The 18678-nt window shown below is 40.0% G+C and overlaps 1 protein-coding gene across 2 annotated transcripts in view; it reads right to left on the bottom strand.

Annotated features, from left to right (window-relative positions):
* Window positions 1–1235: 1235 nt before the first annotated feature.
* SLC35F2 (solute carrier family 35 member F2) overlaps window positions 1236–18678 on the bottom strand; it is a 48782-nt gene continuing 31339 nt past the window's right edge. The window contains exons 2-7 of one of the 2 annotated variants that reach the window (XM_007452642.1): window positions 17892–18019; window positions 7667–7826; window positions 6647–6803; window positions 6008–6060; window positions 4805–4959; window positions 1236–1438 (exon numbers count right to left, since the gene is read on the bottom strand). In XM_007452642.1, the coding sequence (XP_007452704.1) occupies window positions 1253–1438; window positions 4805–4959; window positions 6008–6060; window positions 6647–6803; window positions 7667–7796 (681 nt within the window). In that variant the 5' untranslated portion in view covers window positions 7797–7826; window positions 17892–18019 and the 3' untranslated portion in view covers window positions 1236–1252. The remainder of the gene's footprint in view (window positions 1439–4804; window positions 4960–6007; window positions 6061–6646; window positions 6804–7666; window positions 7827–17891; window positions 18020–18678) is intronic. The other variant, XM_007452641.1, reaches the window with a different exon arrangement.

Genomic DNA, 18678 nt, shown 5'->3' with positions numbered 1-18678 from the left:
CCCGCCGGGGCGGGCGGGGCTGCGAGCCGAGGCTCGGGTTTCGGTCGGAGCTCAGGGAGAGGACAAGGCCAAACATTTTAACATAATCTTTTTCCACTCACTGACATTTGTTAATGGTAAGGAGTGAAAACCAAATATCAGTTTTAATTGGCTGCAGGAAATGAAAGGTTATTTCACTCAAAAAGGTTTTTTTAAAAACCCATTAAGGTAATTCAAAATTTTTAAATGTTTATTCCAGCAAATGATCTGGGAGCTTACTCTGATTTCCCCCCCATTCTGGCAGAGCCCCAAATAGATAGGTTTGCTTCACCTTAAGAAGACATGATTCTAAAAAGTTGGATATGAGGAAAGCTTGAATATATTAAGTCATTTAAAATCCACAAGGGGAATTAGGTAATCAAAAAAAACCACACAGTAAATATATTTCCATGAAATCAAAATCTTTTAATAATATGAACACTTACCCTCAATTTCTTTATTATATTTTTACCTAAAAAAGTTTACATACAGAGTTTTTGTAAAGTGGCATACTAGTAGTTGATATCATAATGATGCTACATATTAACACTCTGTATTGAAGAAGTATCATAAAAATCTCATGACACATTGGGAGAAGGTTCCTAGGTTTACTGTACTCTACGGCTTCTATGGTACTCACAGTTGTATCTCAGGATTTCTCAAGTACTGCCCCACCCATGTTCCCAACATATGCAATCAGTCACCAGACCTCATCTAGTGGCCTAAAGGCCACGAGGCTTGTACAAGGACAATAACTGCCTCAGCAGGACAAAGCTCAGATGCCTTCAAACGAGGAAACCTACTCCAAAACCAACCTGGGCTGCCCCTCCTCCTGACTACCTAGCCCAGCCTGGACAGCCTGCTTTCAGGCTGTGTCCTGAGGCTGGCTCACATCCAGGTATCTATTCGATCCTGCTTTCCTACTTGTACCTCTAAGACCCCAGTGTGGGCCCCACTCCTTTTCTCCCTGACACTAATAGGTATTGGCCCTCAAACACACAGAAACACAATTCTGGCCTTGGCTTCTGCCCTATTTTGGAATTTCTACTTTTGATACTTTATTTTGTATTCCTTTGTAAAATCTAACCACTGGAACCAATCCAATGCTACAGAGTATTCACTCTGAGTCTGATAATTTTCCAAGTATCCCAAGGCAGTAGGCTCTGCTTTATCCAGGTGACAGCTTCCAGCTTCCCAGGAAACCCCAGGTGTACGTGTGTGCCTTCTTCTCCAGCTACAAGACTGCAGAGTGGGCCTCCTGGAGGTTCTCCTCAAGCTTCAGTCCCAGGTTGTCGATTCCAATGCTGGTGACTGGTGGCATGCTGCTTTCAACCGGCTCTGCAGTGCGTGTCGGAGTGGAGCAGTACAGAATGAACCCCACCATGATGACGGTGAAAGAGAGGATGTAGAGTCCTGAAAACTAGGAGGAGATAATAGGCTATGGACAGTGCTCCCTCACACACACATCTTTGCTGCTGCCTTTTGTCAACGGAGCTTTGAGGGTTACCTTCTCATAATTTTTTTTTCTGAAAGTTGCCCAAGGAGATGCTAATGATCAAAACCGTTCCGTGTGTGTGTACTGGTGAATGTGTGAGCTCTGCCCATATCACCCACCACATCAGCCAGCTGGATTCTTGGATCTTTAGGAAATAGACTTTTGCCTTTCTCTGTGATAACCCAGCTGCATCCCACCTCACTAGTCCCAGTTACTTAGTGGAGAGACTAAAAGTTTAGCATGGTACCATGAGAGACCCAGATTCAGACCCTAGGCACAGCTTACAACACTGGTGTGAAACAATAAGAAAACAGAATGGTTTGGAGAAGAAGAGAAAGAAGATGAGAGAGAAGAAAAAGTAAGACACACTCCCAGGCTTCCCTGATGGTGCAGTGGTTGGGAATCTGCCTGCCAAGGCAGGGGACATGGGTTCGAGCCCTGGTCTGGGAGGATCCCACAGGCCACAGAGCAACTACGCCCGTGCGCCACAACTACTGAGCCTGCACTCTAGAGCCCGTGAGCCACAACTACTGAGCTCACATACTACAACTACTGAAGCCCACGGTCCTAGAGCCTGTGCTTCGCAACAAGAGAAGCCACCGCAATGAGAAGCCCATGCACCGCAATGAAGAGTAGCCCCCACTGGCTGCAACTAGAGAACAGCCTGCGCGCAGCAACGAAGACCCAATGCAGCCAAAAATAAATGAATAAAATAAATTAATTTTTTAAAAAAAAGACATACTCCCAAAGGTAGAAGGAAAAAAATGAAATGGGTTTTGAAATGAGTATTAAGTAGATTACAGTCATCTCCAGGTGTGGGCTTCTATGGATCACCATTGGCTTCAACATGTTAATGTTTCATAGATGCTCAATTACTTCTTAACCTTAAACTGTTAGAACTTTTTAAGGAATGGAATAGCCACAGCCCTCCCCAAAGCTGGAAGGCCTCCACTGGATTCAGTGATGATGCAAAGCCAGTGATAATGTCAACCGGAGCAGCAGCCAAACTAATTTCCTCCACAGGTTTCATTCTTGGATCCAATCTCAGCACAGCACCCAGCACATAGCTGGTATTGAATAAATGTTTTTTTGGGGAAAAAAATGATTCAGAAAAGATTAAAGGGAGTTAAAGCTATTTAGAGTACCCTAAACTTTTAAAGTCAGTATCATGAAGGTCAATCATGCTCTCCAATAGAATGTTCACTGTTACCTGTGGGAAAACCTAAGTAACTTATTCAAAACATGTCCTGTTTGGTTTGGTGGTTTTAAATGTTTATAAGAAAAAAGTATATTTTTCCTCTTAAGAAGGCACATGATTAAATGAAGGCACCTTTATTAGAAGAGAGAGACTCTGAGGGAGTGAGATAATAAGTCTCCTGAATCAGAGGCTGTTTTTAAAATTTTACCCTTTGTGTCTGGATCTATACAGGAAATTTCTTGTGGCTACTCTGTTCAGTGAGTATTTACTCAAGATCAATCCAGAGGAGGCAGAGTCTGACACCAATGAATACAGAAATTGTTTAATGTCTTTTTCAACTGTGTTTCAAAATATCAGAGCCAAAGTTATTTTAGATACTATAATGTTTTTTAATTAGTGACATATTGAACTTATGATTCTGTCTTTAAAAATTTCTTCTAAGATCCTAGATATCATCTTTATGCTCTGAATGTTTTCCCACCTCTGTAATTTACTCTGAAGATCACAGCAGACCTCCTCTTTGCTCTACAAGTCTTGAAACAGCCTTTGACCAAAAAGAATAAAATCTGATATGAGTTATGAGTGAGCTGCTAGACATGCAGGGACAAAGAAACATAAAGCAAAAGAACTGTAAGGAACTTATAGTTTGCATGTTCCACTTTTGAGAATAGTGTAAGTCATGTGGCCAAAAAAAATGACAACACAAGAAGGCTTTTTCTCATTAAAGTTAATACAGTTAAAAAGCAAATATCTACATTAAGGGAGCTTATAATAGGTAGCGACAAGTGTACTTTCACTTTGATTTCTTTAACCTTACTTCCTCCTTGAACATTATTTTACTAATGAGGGAAAAGTAAAAGTTAAACTACTAAAGCTACCTCAATATGTTTAGTTAAAAAAAAAAAAAAAGCACAGGTAAGCAGGGCCAAATGTTATACTGCAGAGCTCTCAAGCTTTCTCTGGGTATGGGTAGCCATCAACTGGCCTTGAACTGTAGAATAAAAACACCATGGTCCCCTAGTGGTGGCCATGTGAAATGGAAGAACAGCACCACAGAACAGCTAACTCACTTTTAAGGCCCACTTTGTACCCCTTAATGATTGCTATCATAGAAAAAAAAATCTAGGGCTGTCAGGATCACTTCCCTGATTCACTTTGACATTTGTTACTTTTTAATGATGCCACCAAAAAGCTATAAATACTTCTTCAGTCTTAGTTCAGGAATACCTTAACCAGCAAGTTTGTGAAGATAACAGCTGGTTCCTGTGACACGTAAAAGCAAAAATGGTTTATGCTTCTTAAGCAGAAATTTCTGAGAACACACTGAACTAGACATTGTGAGTTCCTGGCCAATTCCTGGGAACAGTGTAAATCAATGCCAAGCAATTTCCACCCAGATACAAAATTTTACACGGATAAAGAAATATAGTTACTATCCCCAGCTAAAACCAAAATTATCGAGCAACAGCCGACATTCTAACTATTTGTTCAAATGACTGTAATAGCAGCCAAGTCAACAAGCTTTATACTATGGAAAGATGGATTTCTTTCTTTTTTAAAAAATTTATTTATTTATTTATTTATTTATTTATTTATTTTGGGCTGTTTTGGGTTTTCGTTGCTGCACGCGGGCTTTCTCTAGTTGCAGCAAGCGGGGGTTACTCTTCGTTGTGGCATGCAGGTTTCTCATTGCAGTGGCTTCTCTTGTTGCGGAGCATGGGCTCTAGGTGCATGGGCTTCAGTAGTTGTGGCTCACGGGCTCAGCAGTTGTGTCACATGGGCTTAGCTGCTCCACGGCATATGAGATCTTTCTGGACCAGGGCTCGAACCCGTGTCCCCCGCATTGGCAGGCGGATTCTTAACCACTGCGCCACCAGGGAAGTCCCAGAAAGATGGACTTCTAAGGCAGTAGTTCTCAAAACAAGACTCTTATAATAACACTAACATGCTATTTGCCTGGAGTGAGAGTGTCCAAAGAAATTCTTGCCAAGAAGGTGAGAAGGTTTCATTTTGGGATCTAAAATCTTAAAGAAACCCATTACTTCTTTTAAACCAAAAAAGTGTTCTGATTTGAACAAGATCTATTTGCTCACCTTATAACCAAACAGAAAGAGTCCAAAGAAAAGACTGTAGAGGTCAGCTGTCAGGATGCCCAGGTTGACAGAAGTGGCACTAGTGACTTTAATCACCAGTGGCATGAAGCTGTACAGGCAAAACATACAGAGGGCAAATGCTACAAACAGCAGGGCTGTGAAGAAAATGGAATATCTAATGTTATAGGAAGAAACCAAAAGTTAAAGGTGCTGTGCTTTTAAAGCTTGACTGATATATAAAATTCCCTGATCCTTTAACATACTATCCACAAAGCCCCTTGTTAACAGCAAGCATTGCAAATGAGACATACAAAGCTCTCAGGAAAAAAATAACAACAAGATATGATGAAGAACTTAAAAAATTCAACAGAGTGTTAGATGATTGAGGCCACAGAATCTTGCTTATGGTGTAAATCAACAGCTCTTATCACCCCATGTTATCCACCTGCCCAGGGCAGAGAGATGCCAATGATAAAATGCATCATGGTTGGACATGATTTGTGTGGTTGAATCAAAATAAAGTATTTTTAGGGTATCAAAGATAGTCATTAGGCCCATTATCTTTTGTTCATCTCATAAGAGCTGGTCATGTGGGTGCTGAGAGATAACTACTTATAGCAGTTATCTCTGCTTCACAACCACTTCTCCAACCTCACTCAACACACACACACACACACACACACACACAGGCAATCTATTTACTTGAATGAAATCATCCAAGCATGGTAAATGAATTTCAATGACACTTCATGTAGTACTTAATTTCTTTCACGCATCATTAAATAAGGTTCAAATCTTTCCTATCAGATGAGAGTAGCAATGGAACGTGGTGGTGATTACACACGATCAGATTATTCAGGTTAATACTGCACAAATTACATCAAGCAGACAACCTTCACAAGAAGTCTGAGGACTCGAGATACAGATCTAGTTGAAAGTTAGTGTGACCAAAGGTCAGTCTTGTTCAGAATTCCTAGTAAAGAAAGGCTATTCCTGAAGGTAAAGATTAAGGATTAACTTTTATGGGGGGGTTTATTTACAAGTTCTCAGAGAAAACTCAATGCAAACCACTATAGTTCTCTGTGTACTAAATTACTCTGTGATTTTATATAAAAATGTTTAATAGTATTACTAAAATGAAGTATTTATTTCTTGATGTGTCTCAGAGGAAAGACTAACAAGAATTATTATGTATGTACATACCAGTTTTCCAGTCCCAGTGAATGCTGGCAATATCCTTATATTCCACAATCAATCTGTGATTAAAACAAGAGGTCACAGAGAGATCTTTATACTAATTTTCACTATTTTATAAACAATTAAATTGCTTCAAGCTTTAAGTACTTCAAGCTTTACTTCAAGCTTTAATTACTTCAAGCTTTAAGTACAAGGTGATTAATTATGTTGACTTTTGAATTTTTCTTAGAGTATAAAAATAACTATCTTTAATTAAAATGACAAAGAATAAAACCCAGAGGAGTCCATAAACACATGTTTGACACCCTTAGAAGCACTCTACAGTAGTCAACTACAGGAGGAAAACATGACACTATGTGTTCCCTTTAAACAGGAAGTTAATATTTTCTAGGAATAATTGAAAAAGAGAGTCTTCACTGGTAATATAAAGTCTACCACATTATAAGCAGGAATCAAGCATCACACATGTATAAGAAAATGAGGCATAATTCTTGATGTTTCAAAAATCTTCTAATAGATATTTAGCAAGTTACTGATTTCAAATGTGAATTTGGGCCAAATAAACAATGAATATTAGTAGCTGGAAAGTAATCATCTATGACATATTTGCTTATATTGTTTTTAAGGATAAGTTTAGAATCTTACAGCTGTATGCCACTGATAATTGTTCCAAACAAGCCCACCATTCCTAAAAACTCCTGTCTGCTCAGCTTCTTCACGATGTATTCTTCACAAACATTAGAAACAGCATAGAGGGAAGCCCCAAGAAGGACCAAGATGTCACCAATCAGTACATCACTACCTATAAGGAGATAAGCCACAAAAAGGAATACATTTGTCACTAGGGAAAACTCTCCAGCTTGCTTCCAGGAGTTTATCTGGCTCATATTTATTTAAGTAAGATTTTACAGAAGAAGAAACCCTGATTTTTAGAAGTTTAAAGACTCTTGCTCGTCTCACTTTCTGGCACAATTCTGCTTTCATTTTTCTTATTTTGGATCCTCAGGAGACTAACAGATTGGAAGATGGTGGTGTATACCATAATGTAAGGCCTCAGAAAATGATTCTATGACATGAGAAATTAATGGAAATTATTGATGGGAATTCATTGAAAACTATAGGGAAGGAAGCTAGGTAAGCAAGGTAATTTTCTCAATCAAAGGAGACACTGAAGTCACTTGTATATTGAGTGAAATCATAGACCTTATTTAGATTTTACAGTACCAACTATCTGAACCTTGACATAAAGAATATCAAAATGTTCTCATCCACAGAGTAACTGAAAAAAGTGGTCATTCAGTGAACACAAAGTCTCCTTTTTGATGAAAACAAAAACCCAAGAATCTACAGTAGGATTTCCAGTAACTAATCCAAATGTATGGGCCAAAAAAAGATTATTGCAAATATATAAAGAAACTACTCTCTCATGACACAAAACTATTTAGTGTGACAAAACACAGCAAGGACTCAGGGCAGGTAGAAACATAAAGACTGCTTTGTGGAAATGGTTATAGTACCAGAAGCAAGCAAATCTAAAAGTAAAATTTTAAAGATAGTTAATCAGGACATGTTCTCTGCCTTTTACTTTATCTTCGCACAATAAAAGTGAGGACATAAGCAAAACTTTTTCTGTGACTAAACCAGAAACAAGTAACACAGTCTCACCTGAATTGTTTTCCCTCCCTGCTAATATGTCTGCACCAACCATAGTTCCTACGCCCAACAGACAGACAGCCACAGCGATGAAGTGGATCACTCTGTATCTTGCATAAAGAATAAACCACGAGAGAGCCATCAACACAGGAATCCCAAAGCAATCCAAAAGCTGCATGGGAGGAGAAACAGATGGCTTAAAACATCTCTCATTAGCTAAAAGATGATTAAGTAATAACAGGAGTCAGTGTTTACTGAGCATTTATTATTGCCAGCCCTGTACTAAATGCCTTACCTGGATTAACTCATTTAATCCTCACAACAACTTTATGAGATTAGAACTGCAATCTCCGTTTTTCACAGGAGGAAAACAAAGGCACAGAAAGGTTAAATGAGTTGCCCAAATTCACATAGTTAAAAGTAGTGGAGGACTTCCCTGGTGGCACAGTGGTTAAGAATCCGCCTGCCAATGCAGGGGACACGGGTTTGATCCCCAGTCCAGGAAGATCCCAATGCCGTGGAGCAACTAAGCCTGTCTGCCGCAACTACTGAGCCCACGTGCCTAGAGCCCGTGCTCTGCAACAAGAGAAGCAACCGCAATAAGAAGCACATGCACCACAACAAAGAGTAGCCCCCACTCACTGCAACTAGAGAAAGCCCACATGTAGCAACAAAGACCCAACACAGCCATAAATTAATAAATAAATAAAAGTGTTGGAGCCAGTTGATGAACCCAGGAATTCTGCCCAACAGCCTATGCAGTTTACCTCTACACTCCCACCTGTGTTTATCCTTAAGTCCAGTAGACATGTGCCCATTCACTCAGTCAACAAATATTTAAGTATGTGATACGTGGGAGACACTATGAGAGGAGCTGGAATATAGAGGAGAACAAGAGAGACACAAAGAGGAGTATACAGAAGGCTAGACAGACACAAAAGAATCACACAACCAATATTTAAATGCAATTGGGCTAAGAGCTACAAAAATACAGGTTATTATGAGAGAGCAAACAGACACCATCTCCTTGACAAAGTGTCCAACCACACCATATACGACAGATGCTTGCTCACAGCAAATACTCTTGCTCATCTTCATCATATACTCCTCCATCACCTGTTGGTCCTGCGTCCAGAAAATACTTGCTACACCCCTGATATTGCCAGTCTGAAAGGCAGGGGGATTAAGAGTGCCAAAATTATAGTAAATCCAAAATCTTTGTAAGATAAAAGAAAAAGAGATTCCATTCACTGGATTCTTAAAGTCACAAATTTGGTAAAGTGCATTCAAGGATAAAATATATTCCTTTTACTAATAATGTTCCTGATGATGTTTTTTGATTGCTCATCCTGTTCTTCTTTTAAACGTGTCCCTGATTTGCTCTTTATCTGTTTAGTCTTGGAGAAGGCAGGCCCCTAAATCTCCAACAGCCCGTTTGATCCTGTCCACAGTTGTTTACTGATCGCCTTTCACTGCAGTGTTAAGTATAGGAATGGGCACCTTGCCTTGTGTTATTTATTCCAGCTGCAGAACTCCAATCTCTCTCTTTTTTTTTTAGAACTCCAATCTCTTAAGTGCTTTATTGAGCCTGCCTGAATAACAAACCATTAAACGATGCAAATGATAATAGCTTGTCCTGGAAGACACCAACAGAATCCAGCCATAATGAAGTAACAAAGTCTAAACTACATTCCTTAAACAAAAAAAAGTGGAAAAAGTCACTCTAAAAACTATTACAGGAGACTCCCTATCCTCAAATTGTGTCTTAAAGTCAAACTTAAATCTGCTCTATCTTTAACAATTTTTGGTGGGCAATGAGTAGCCATATAAGGGAGGCACCTACATTTGGTAAGAGCTCCCAAGGCCTCAGGCCCCAGACCTACAATTGACCAGCTGTGTGATCTCTAGCTAGTCATCCTTTGAGTCAAAATCTGAAATCAAGAGGCCAGACCAAATGATCTCACAGGTACCTTCCCACTCTAAAATTCCATGACTTCTAATCTGATATCTATCACATTCAGTCATTTAGCTACATTGGATCTTTTCAAAATGTGTTCTTGGTGACAGATGCCTTCTGTTTGATGCTTGTAGTTCTAAGAGCCTGCCTATTTAATTTAATCTTTAAAAATTATTGTACAGTCACAGTAAGCAAGGAACTAAGTAAGAACCTGGAATGAGAAGGCATGGATATAAACATGAATTAGACTTTATTAGAGATACAGTGGAGTATAGAGGAGAAAGTGAAATTGAATTAGGCCTTAGAGAAGGGGCTTTGAAAAGGATTCATTCTAGAAAGAATAGAGCAACATAAGAGAGAAGCTGCCTGTGGGTACGGAATGTGTAGATGTGGCAGTGAAGTGAGAAGAGACATGAGTAGAAACCTAGGCCAGCAACGTCAATGGCCACATCAAGAACTACTACATTACTATTTGCAATTACAGAATCTTTGAAGGAATCCTTAAGAAGGACGTTCAAAGACTATCCAATCTAAACTTCCACCTTTTCAAGGGGAATTCCCCGGTGGTCCAGTGGTTAGGACTCCAAGCTTCCACTGCAGGGGACACAGGTTTGATCCCTGATCAGGGAACTAAGATCCCACATGTCACGCATGGTGATCAATCAATCAATCAGTAAATAACTTCCACCCTTTCAGATTAACCAGGCCAGAGATTTACTCAAGGAGAGAATCTGCTTGAAGAATTCCAATGAGAGGCACTCTCTACTGCTGGAAGCACCTCTAGTTGTTAGATGTGCTTTTTATAATAGGGCTTGCTAGGACCATAAGTACATAACTTTTGACAACCAAATGCTTAGGTTTTTCTAAGAGGCTAAGACGAAAGAAATTGTTTGAGATTAGTTTACGGCATGACCTTTAGTCACAATAACCCAGCTGTGTTTTGTTTAGCTGTGTTTAGACCTTGTACCAATTCATAACTTCTAATTGTCATTAGTCAGAGATCAAAGTTTCTGCAAATTGTAATCAAGTAATTAAACGGTGTGTGAGATTATGAGGATAGATGTGACTAGAAAAATGCCATTTTCTATATACTTATACTCATTATTCATTGCTAAAAGTACACTTAATACTATTTGTGATGAACTGCAACTTCTAGGTAACTCCTGGTTTTAATTTTTATGAAATTATGGGTTTTTCACGTGCCTCCTATTATGTCTGTCTTAACAAATATTTCCTATCTTGGCTTTTTAACCCATGCCAGTCAAAACCCAAGAGATTTGCTGAGGAAAATGCTTAGCACAATATTAAAAGGCATTCTGGAAATTTGAGAAGATGGCGGAAGAGTAAGATGCAGAGATCACCTTCCTCCCCACAGATACATCAGAAATACATCTACATGTGGAACTGCTCCTATAGAACACCGACTGAAAGCTGGCAGAAGACCTCAGACCTCCCAAAAGGCAAGAAACTCCCCACGTACCTGGGTAGGGCAAAAGAAAAAAGTAAAAACAGAGACAAAAGAATAGGGACGGGACCAGAGGGAGGGAGCTGTGATGGAGGAAAGGTTTCCACGCACTAGAAGCCCTTTCGCGGGCGGAGACTACGGGTTGGCGGAGGGGGAAGCCTCAGAGCCACGGTGGAGAGCGCAGCAACAGGGCTGCGGAGGGCAAAGCGGGGAGACTACCGCACAGAGGATCGGTGCCGACCAACACTCACCGGCCCGAGAGGCTTGTCTGCTCACCCGCTGGGGCGGGCAGGGGCTGGGAGCTGAGGCTCGGGCTTCGGTTTGATCGCAGGGAGAGGACTGGGGTTGGCGGTGTGAACACAGCCTTAAGGTGACTAGTGCGCCACAGCTAGCCAGGAGGGAGTCCGGGAAAAAGTCTGGAGCTGCCAAAGAGGCAAGAGACTTTTTCTTGCCTCTTTGTTTCCTGGTGCGCGAGGAGAGGGGATTAACAGGGCTGCTTAAAGGAGCTCCAGAGACGGGGGCGAGCCGCTTCTATCAGCGCGGACCCCAGTGACGGGCATAAGAAGCTAAGGCTGCTGCTGCCGCCACCAAGAAGCCTGTGTGCGAGCACAGGTCACTATCCACACCTCCCTTCCGGGGAGCCTGTGCAGCCCGCCACTGCCAGGGTCCCGTGATCCAGGGACAACCTCCCCGGGAGAACACACGGCGCGCCTCAGGCTGGTGCAACGTCATGCTGGCCTGTGCTGCCGCAGGCTCGCCCCACACTCCGTACCCCTCCCTCTGCCCGGCCTGAGTGAGCCAGAGCCCTCGAATCAGCTGCTTCTTTAACCCCGTCCTGTCTGAGCGAAAAAAACAGATGCCCTGAGGCGACCTACACGCAGAGGAGGGGCCAAATCCAAAGCTGAACCCCGGGAGCTGTGCGAACAAAGAAGAGAAAGGGAAATTTCTCCCAGCAGCCTCAGAAGCAGCAGATTAAAGCTCCACAATCAACTTGATGAACCCTGCATCTGTGGAATACCTGAATAGACAACGAATCATCCCAAATTGAGGAGGTGGACTTTGGGAGCAAGATATATTATTTTTTCCCCTTTTCCTCTTTTTGTGAGTGTGTATGTGTATGCTTCTGTGTGAGATTTTGTCTGTATAGCTTTGCTTTCACCATTTGTCCTAGGGTTCTGTCTGCCCGTTTTTTTTCTTTTCTCTTTTTTTTTTTTACTTAAAATTTTTTTTTCTTAATAATTTTTTATTTTAATAACTTTATTTTATTTTATCTTACTTTCTTTTATTTTATCCTCTTTCTTTCTTTCTTTTATTTTTTCTCCCTTTTATTCTGAGCTGTGTGGAGGACAGGCTCTTGGTGCTCCAGCCAGGCATCAGGGCTGTGCCTCTGAGGTGGGAGAGCCAAGTTCAGGACACTGGTCCACAAGAGATCTCCCAGCTCCATGTAATATCAAATGGCGAAAATCTCCCAGAGATCTCCATCTCAACACCAACACCCAGCTTCACTCAATGACCAGCAAGCTACAGTGCTGGACACCCTATGCCAAACAACTAGCAAGACAGGAACACAATCCCACCCATTAGCAGAGAGGCTGCCTAAAATCATAATAAGGCCACAGACACCCCAAAATACACCACCAGATGTGGACCTGCCCACAAGAAAGACAAGATCCAGCCTCATCCACCAGAACACAGGCACTAGTCCCCTCCGCCAGGAAACCTACACAACCCACTGAACCAACCACAGCCACTGGGGACAGACACCAAAAACAATGGGAACTACGAACCTGCAGCCTGCAAAAAGGAGACCCCCAAACACAGTAAGATAAGCAAAATGAGAAGACAGAAAAACACATAGCAGATGAAGGAGCAAGGTAAAAACCCACCAGACCTAACAAATGAAGAGGAAATAGGCAGTCCACCTGAAAAAGAATTCAGAATAATGATAGTAAAGATGATCCTAAAATCTTTGAAATAGACTAGAGAAAATGCGAGAAACATTTAACAAGTGCCTAGAGGAACTAAAGAGGAAACAAGCAATGATGAACAACACAATAAATGAAATGAAAAATACTCTAGAAGGGATCAATAGCAGAATAACTGAGGCAAAATGGATAAGTGAATTGGAAGATAAAATAGTGGAAATAACTACTGCAGAGCAGAATAAAGAAAAAAGAAAGAAAAGAACTGAGGACAGTCTCAGAGACCTCTGGGACAACATTAAATGCACCAACATTCGAATTATAGGGGTTCCAGAAGAAGAAGAGAAAAAGAAAGGGACTGAGAAAATATTTGAAGAGATTATAGTTGAAAATTTCCCTAATATGGGAAAGGAAATAATCAAGTCCAGGAAGCACAGAGAGTCCCATACAGGATAAATCCAAGGAAGAACACGCCAAGACACATATTAATCAAACTATCAAAAATTAAATACAAAGAAAACATATTAAAAGCAGCAAGGGAAAAACAACAAATAACACACAAGGGAATCCCCATAAGGTTAACAGCTGATCTTTCAGCAGAAACTCTGAAAGCCAGAAGGGAGTGGCAGGACATATTTAAAGTGATGAAGGAGAAAAACCTGCAACCAAGATTACTCTACCCAGCAAGGATCTCATTCAGATTTGATGGAGAAATTAAAACCTTTACAGACAAGCAAAAGCTGAGAGAGTTCAGCACCACCAAACCAGCTTTACAACAAATGCTAAAGGAACTTCTCTAGACAAAAACACAAGAGAAGGAAAAGTCCTATAATAACGAACCCAAAACAATTTAGAAAATGGGAATAGGAACATACATATCGATAATTACCTTAAATGTAAATGGACTAAATGCTCCCACCAAAAGACACAGATTGGCTGAATGGATACAAAAACAAGACCCATATATATGCTGTCTACAAGAGACCCACTTCAGACCTAGAGACACATACAGACTGAAAGTAAGGGGATGGAAAAAGATATTCCATGCAAATGGAAACCAAAAGAAAGCTGGAGTAGCAATTCTCATATCAGACAAAATAGACTTTAAAATAAGGACTATCAGAAGAGACAAAGAAGGACACTACATAATGATTAAGGGATCGATCCAAGAAGAAGATATAACAATTGTAAATATTTATGCACCCAACATAGGAGCACCTCAATACATAAGGCAAATACTAGCAGCCATAAAAGGGGAAATCGACAGTAACACATTCATAGTAGGGGACTTTAACACCCCACTTTCACCAATGGACAGATCATCCAAAATGAAAATAAATAAGGAAACACAAGCTTTAAATGATACATTAAACAAGATGGACTTAATTAATATTTATAGGACACTCCATCCAAAAACAACAGAATACACATTTTTCTCAAGTGCTCATGGAACATTCTCCAGGATAGATCATATCTTGGGTCACAAATCTTGCCTTGGTAAATTTAGGAAAATTGAAATCGTATCAAGTATCTTTTCTGACCACAGCGCTATGAGGCTAGATATCAATTACAGGAAAAGATCTGTAAAAAATACAAACACATGGAGGCTAAACAATACACTATTTAATAACGAAGTGATCACTGAAGAAATCGAAAAATACCTAGAAACAAATGACAATGAAAACACAATGACCCAAAACCTATGGGACGCAGCAAAGCAGTTCTAAGAGGGAAGTTTATAGCAATAGAATCCTACCTTAAGAAACAGGAAACAACTCTAAACAACCTAACCTTGCACCTAAAGCAATTAGAGAAAGAACAAAAAATCCCCAAAGTTAGAAGAAGGAAAGAAATCATAAAGATCAGATCAGAAATCAATGAAAAAGAAATGAAGGAAACAATAGCAAAGATCAATAAAACTAAAAGCTTTGAGCTTTGAGCAGATAAACAAAATTGATAAACCATTAGCCAGACTCATCAAGAAAAAAAGGGAGAAGACTCAAATCAATAGAATTAGAAATGAAAAAGGAGAAGTAACAAATGACACTGCAGAAATACAAAGGATCATGAGAGATTACTAAAAGCAACTCTATGCCAATAAAATGGACAATCTGGAAGAAATGGACAAATTCATAGAAATGCACAATCTGCCGAGACTGAACCAGGAAGAAATAAAAAATATGAACAGACCAATCACAAGCACTGAGATTGAAACTGTGATTAAAAATCTTCCAACAAACAAAAGCCCAGGACCAGATGGCTTCACAGGCAAATTCTATCAAACATTTAGAGAAGAGCTAACACCCATCCTTCTCAAACTCTTCCAAAATATAGCAGAGGGAGGAACCCCCCCAAACTCATTCTATGAGGCCACTATCATCCTGATACCAAAACCAGACAAAGATGTCACAAAGAAAGAAAACTACAGGCCAATATCACTGATGAACATAGATGCAAATATCCTCAACAAAATACTAGCAAACAGAATCCAACAGCACATTAAAAGGATCATACACCATGATCAAGTGGGGTTTATTCCAGGAATGCAAGGATTCTTCAATATACACAAATCAATCAACGTGATACACCATATTAACAAGTTGAAGGAGAAAACCCATATGATCATCTCAATAGATGCAGAGAAAGCTTTTGACAAAATTCAACACCCATTTATGATAAAAACCCTGCAGAAAGTAGGTATAGAGGGAACTTTCCTCAACATAATAAAGGCCGTATATGACAAGCCCACAGCCAACATCATCCTCAATGGCGAAAAACTGAAAGCATTTCCACTAAGGTCAGGAACAAGACAAGGTTGCCCACTCTCACCACTCTTATTCAACATAGTTTTGGAAGTTTTAGCCACAGCAATCAGAGAAGAAAAGGAAATAAAAGGAATCCAAATCGGAAAAGAAGAAGTAAAGCTGTCACTGTTTGCAGATGACATGATACTATACATAGAGAATCCTAAAGATGCTACCAGAAAACTACTAGAGCTAATCAATGAATTTGGTAAAGTAGCAGGATACAAAATTAATGCACAGAAATCTCTGGCATTCCTATACACTAATGATGAAAAATCTGAAAGTGAAATTAAGAAAACACTCCCATTTACCATTGCAACAAAAAGAATAAAATATCTAGGAATAAACCTACCTAAGGAGACAAAAGAGCTGTATGCAGAAAATTATAAGACACTGATGAAAAAAATTAAAGATGATACAAATAGATGGAGAGATGTACAATGTTCTTGGATTGGAAGAATCAACATTGTGAAAATGACTTTACTACCCAAAGCAATCTACAGATTCAATGCAATCCCTATCAAACTACCATTGGCATTTTTCATAGAACTAGAACAAAAAATTTCACAATTTGTATGGAAACACAAAAGACCCGAAACAGCCAAAGCAATCTTGAGAAAGAAAAACAGATCTGGAGGAATCAGTCTCCTGGACTTCAGACTATACTACAAAGCTACAGTAATCAAGACTGTATGGTACTGGCACAAAACCAGAAATATAGATCAATGGAACAGGATAGAAAGCCCAGAGATTAACCAACGCACATATTGTCACCTTATCTTTGATAAAGGAGGCAAGAATACACAATGGAGAAAAGGCAGCCTCTTCAATAAGTGGTGCTGGGAAAACTGGACAGCTAAACTTTCCCATGGTCCTAAAATTTGGAGATAAGACCATCTCTGTTTTATATAAAAAAGTGATGTATCAGGAATTCCTTGGTGGTCCAGTGGTTAAGACTCCGTGCTTACACTGCTGAGGGTGCAGGTTCAATCTCTCCCTGGTCGGGGAACTAAGATACCGCAAGTCATGCTGTGCGGCCAAAACAAAAAAAAGTGATGCATCAAAAGTCTTAAATTCAGGAGCTTCCCTGTTGGCACAGTGGTGGAGAGTCCGCCTGCCGATGCAGAGGATATGGGTTCATTCCCCAGTCCGGGAGGATCCCACATGCCACAGAGCGGCTGGACCCATGAGCCATGGCCACTGAGCCTGCGCGTCCGGAGGCTGTGCTCCACAGCGGGAGAGGCCACAGCAGTGAGGGGCCCACGTACCGCAAAAACCTGGTATTGGAATCTATCTTACTTTCATCTCCATTTATAACACATTTTGTTGTTAGCAATGGGGAGTCAGTGTTATGATACATCACACAGTTTGCCAACATTAATACAACTCTTTTCTTTTTTTTTTGGCTGCATGACACGGCTTGTGGGATCTCGGTTCCTCAACCAGGGATGGAACCAGGCTACAGCAGTGAAAGCCCATAATCCTAACCACTAGGCCACCAGTAAACTCCCTAACATTAAGATAACTTAGACAATCTTCCTCAACTCCACCAGGTTGAAAAGTACTGCTATGCAGAAACATTTTTCTTTCAATCCAGTGAGAATAAACCTAGAAAAGGAATAGAGATATAAGTTTTACTTTTGGCTACCATCTCTACCCAAGATGTCTAATAGGTTCCTTCTAATTGTTCCTTTGTCTTGAATATCCACTTTACTTGCAAACCTCCAACTTTTCTGTAGCACAATGGTATATCCACTTTATATGCCATGTTTAAGCAACATATAAAACAGAACTCTTGCCAACATCACAGCATCCATTGCCAACTAAATATTTATGTTTATTTTCATAGCAACTGTTCTATTCTGCTATAGCATTAGCAGTTTGGGAACTGATTAACTTGTACACGCTTTCAGTAATTCCAGGAAGCCTTACTCATTAGCACATATGCTCCACTGGAAAACAGATATCATCCACCTGTGTTTAGGTTTTCTTCAAGTGAACAGGTTCTTAATAAAATTAGGTGAGCACATATGAGCTCAGATTCTTCTCTTAAAGCTATAAAACCCAAACTGGTAAGAGGACTCCTTACCTGGACACTGGTTAGAGTTGTATACTGGTATGCTCTGACAATCAGGTAATTAGCTTCTACGTCTGCTAGTCCAAGCAGGATGTACTTCCACCATTTCTTTTTCAAGATGTTTAAAAGGTTATCACTACCTGGTTGAAAGAAATCTAGATTAGTACATGTACTTAAAATGATTCCTTGCATGTTAATTTAGAGATAAAGAGTCAAAGCAAGGGTTTACTATGTATTTTGAATGTGGACCCTCCTAATTTCCATTACTCATAACCCAAACTCCTGCAACAGCTCAGCAGTCAGATTTTTTTCTAGTATGAGGCCCCAGCTAAGGTGTCATCATAGACCAAGTGTTCAATGAAAACACCAAAGAGAAAGGAAGTAAGAGAAAAGTGGTTAAATTCCCTTTCCTACTGCAACAGAAATATAACATCCAGATCCCTAGGAAATGAAATGTTTTCTTATGAATTCATTGGTTATTTAACCTCTGTTCATGAGCTTCTTCAAAGAAAACTCTGCATGTGGTCATTCTTTTGGAAAAGATGTGCTTTCAAGAGAAAATTAAGCCAGTGGTAAGTATGGAAAAAAGATTTAGTGGCCCCATTGAAGAAACACCTTTTATCCCCTAAGTTCTATTTATTCAAGTTAACTGTGATTCATTTCTTTGTAGAATCTAGCATCACAAGGAGATATAGAGTTGGCACATATACAAGAAAGCTTTATGGGTAAGATAACCTGCAAGGAAATAAAGGTAGTGAGAATCGTAGCCAAATAATTATCATGAAATCCCAATCAGCAG

Source organism: Lipotes vexillifer, unplaced genomic scaffold (genome assembly GCF_000442215.2).
Source record: "Lipotes vexillifer unplaced genomic scaffold, Lipotes_vexillifer_v1.1 scaffold426, whole genome shotgun sequence".
NCBI lineage: Eukaryota > Metazoa > Chordata > Mammalia > Artiodactyla > Lipotidae > Lipotes > Lipotes vexillifer.
This window is presented reverse-complemented; position numbering and strand designations above follow the sequence as displayed.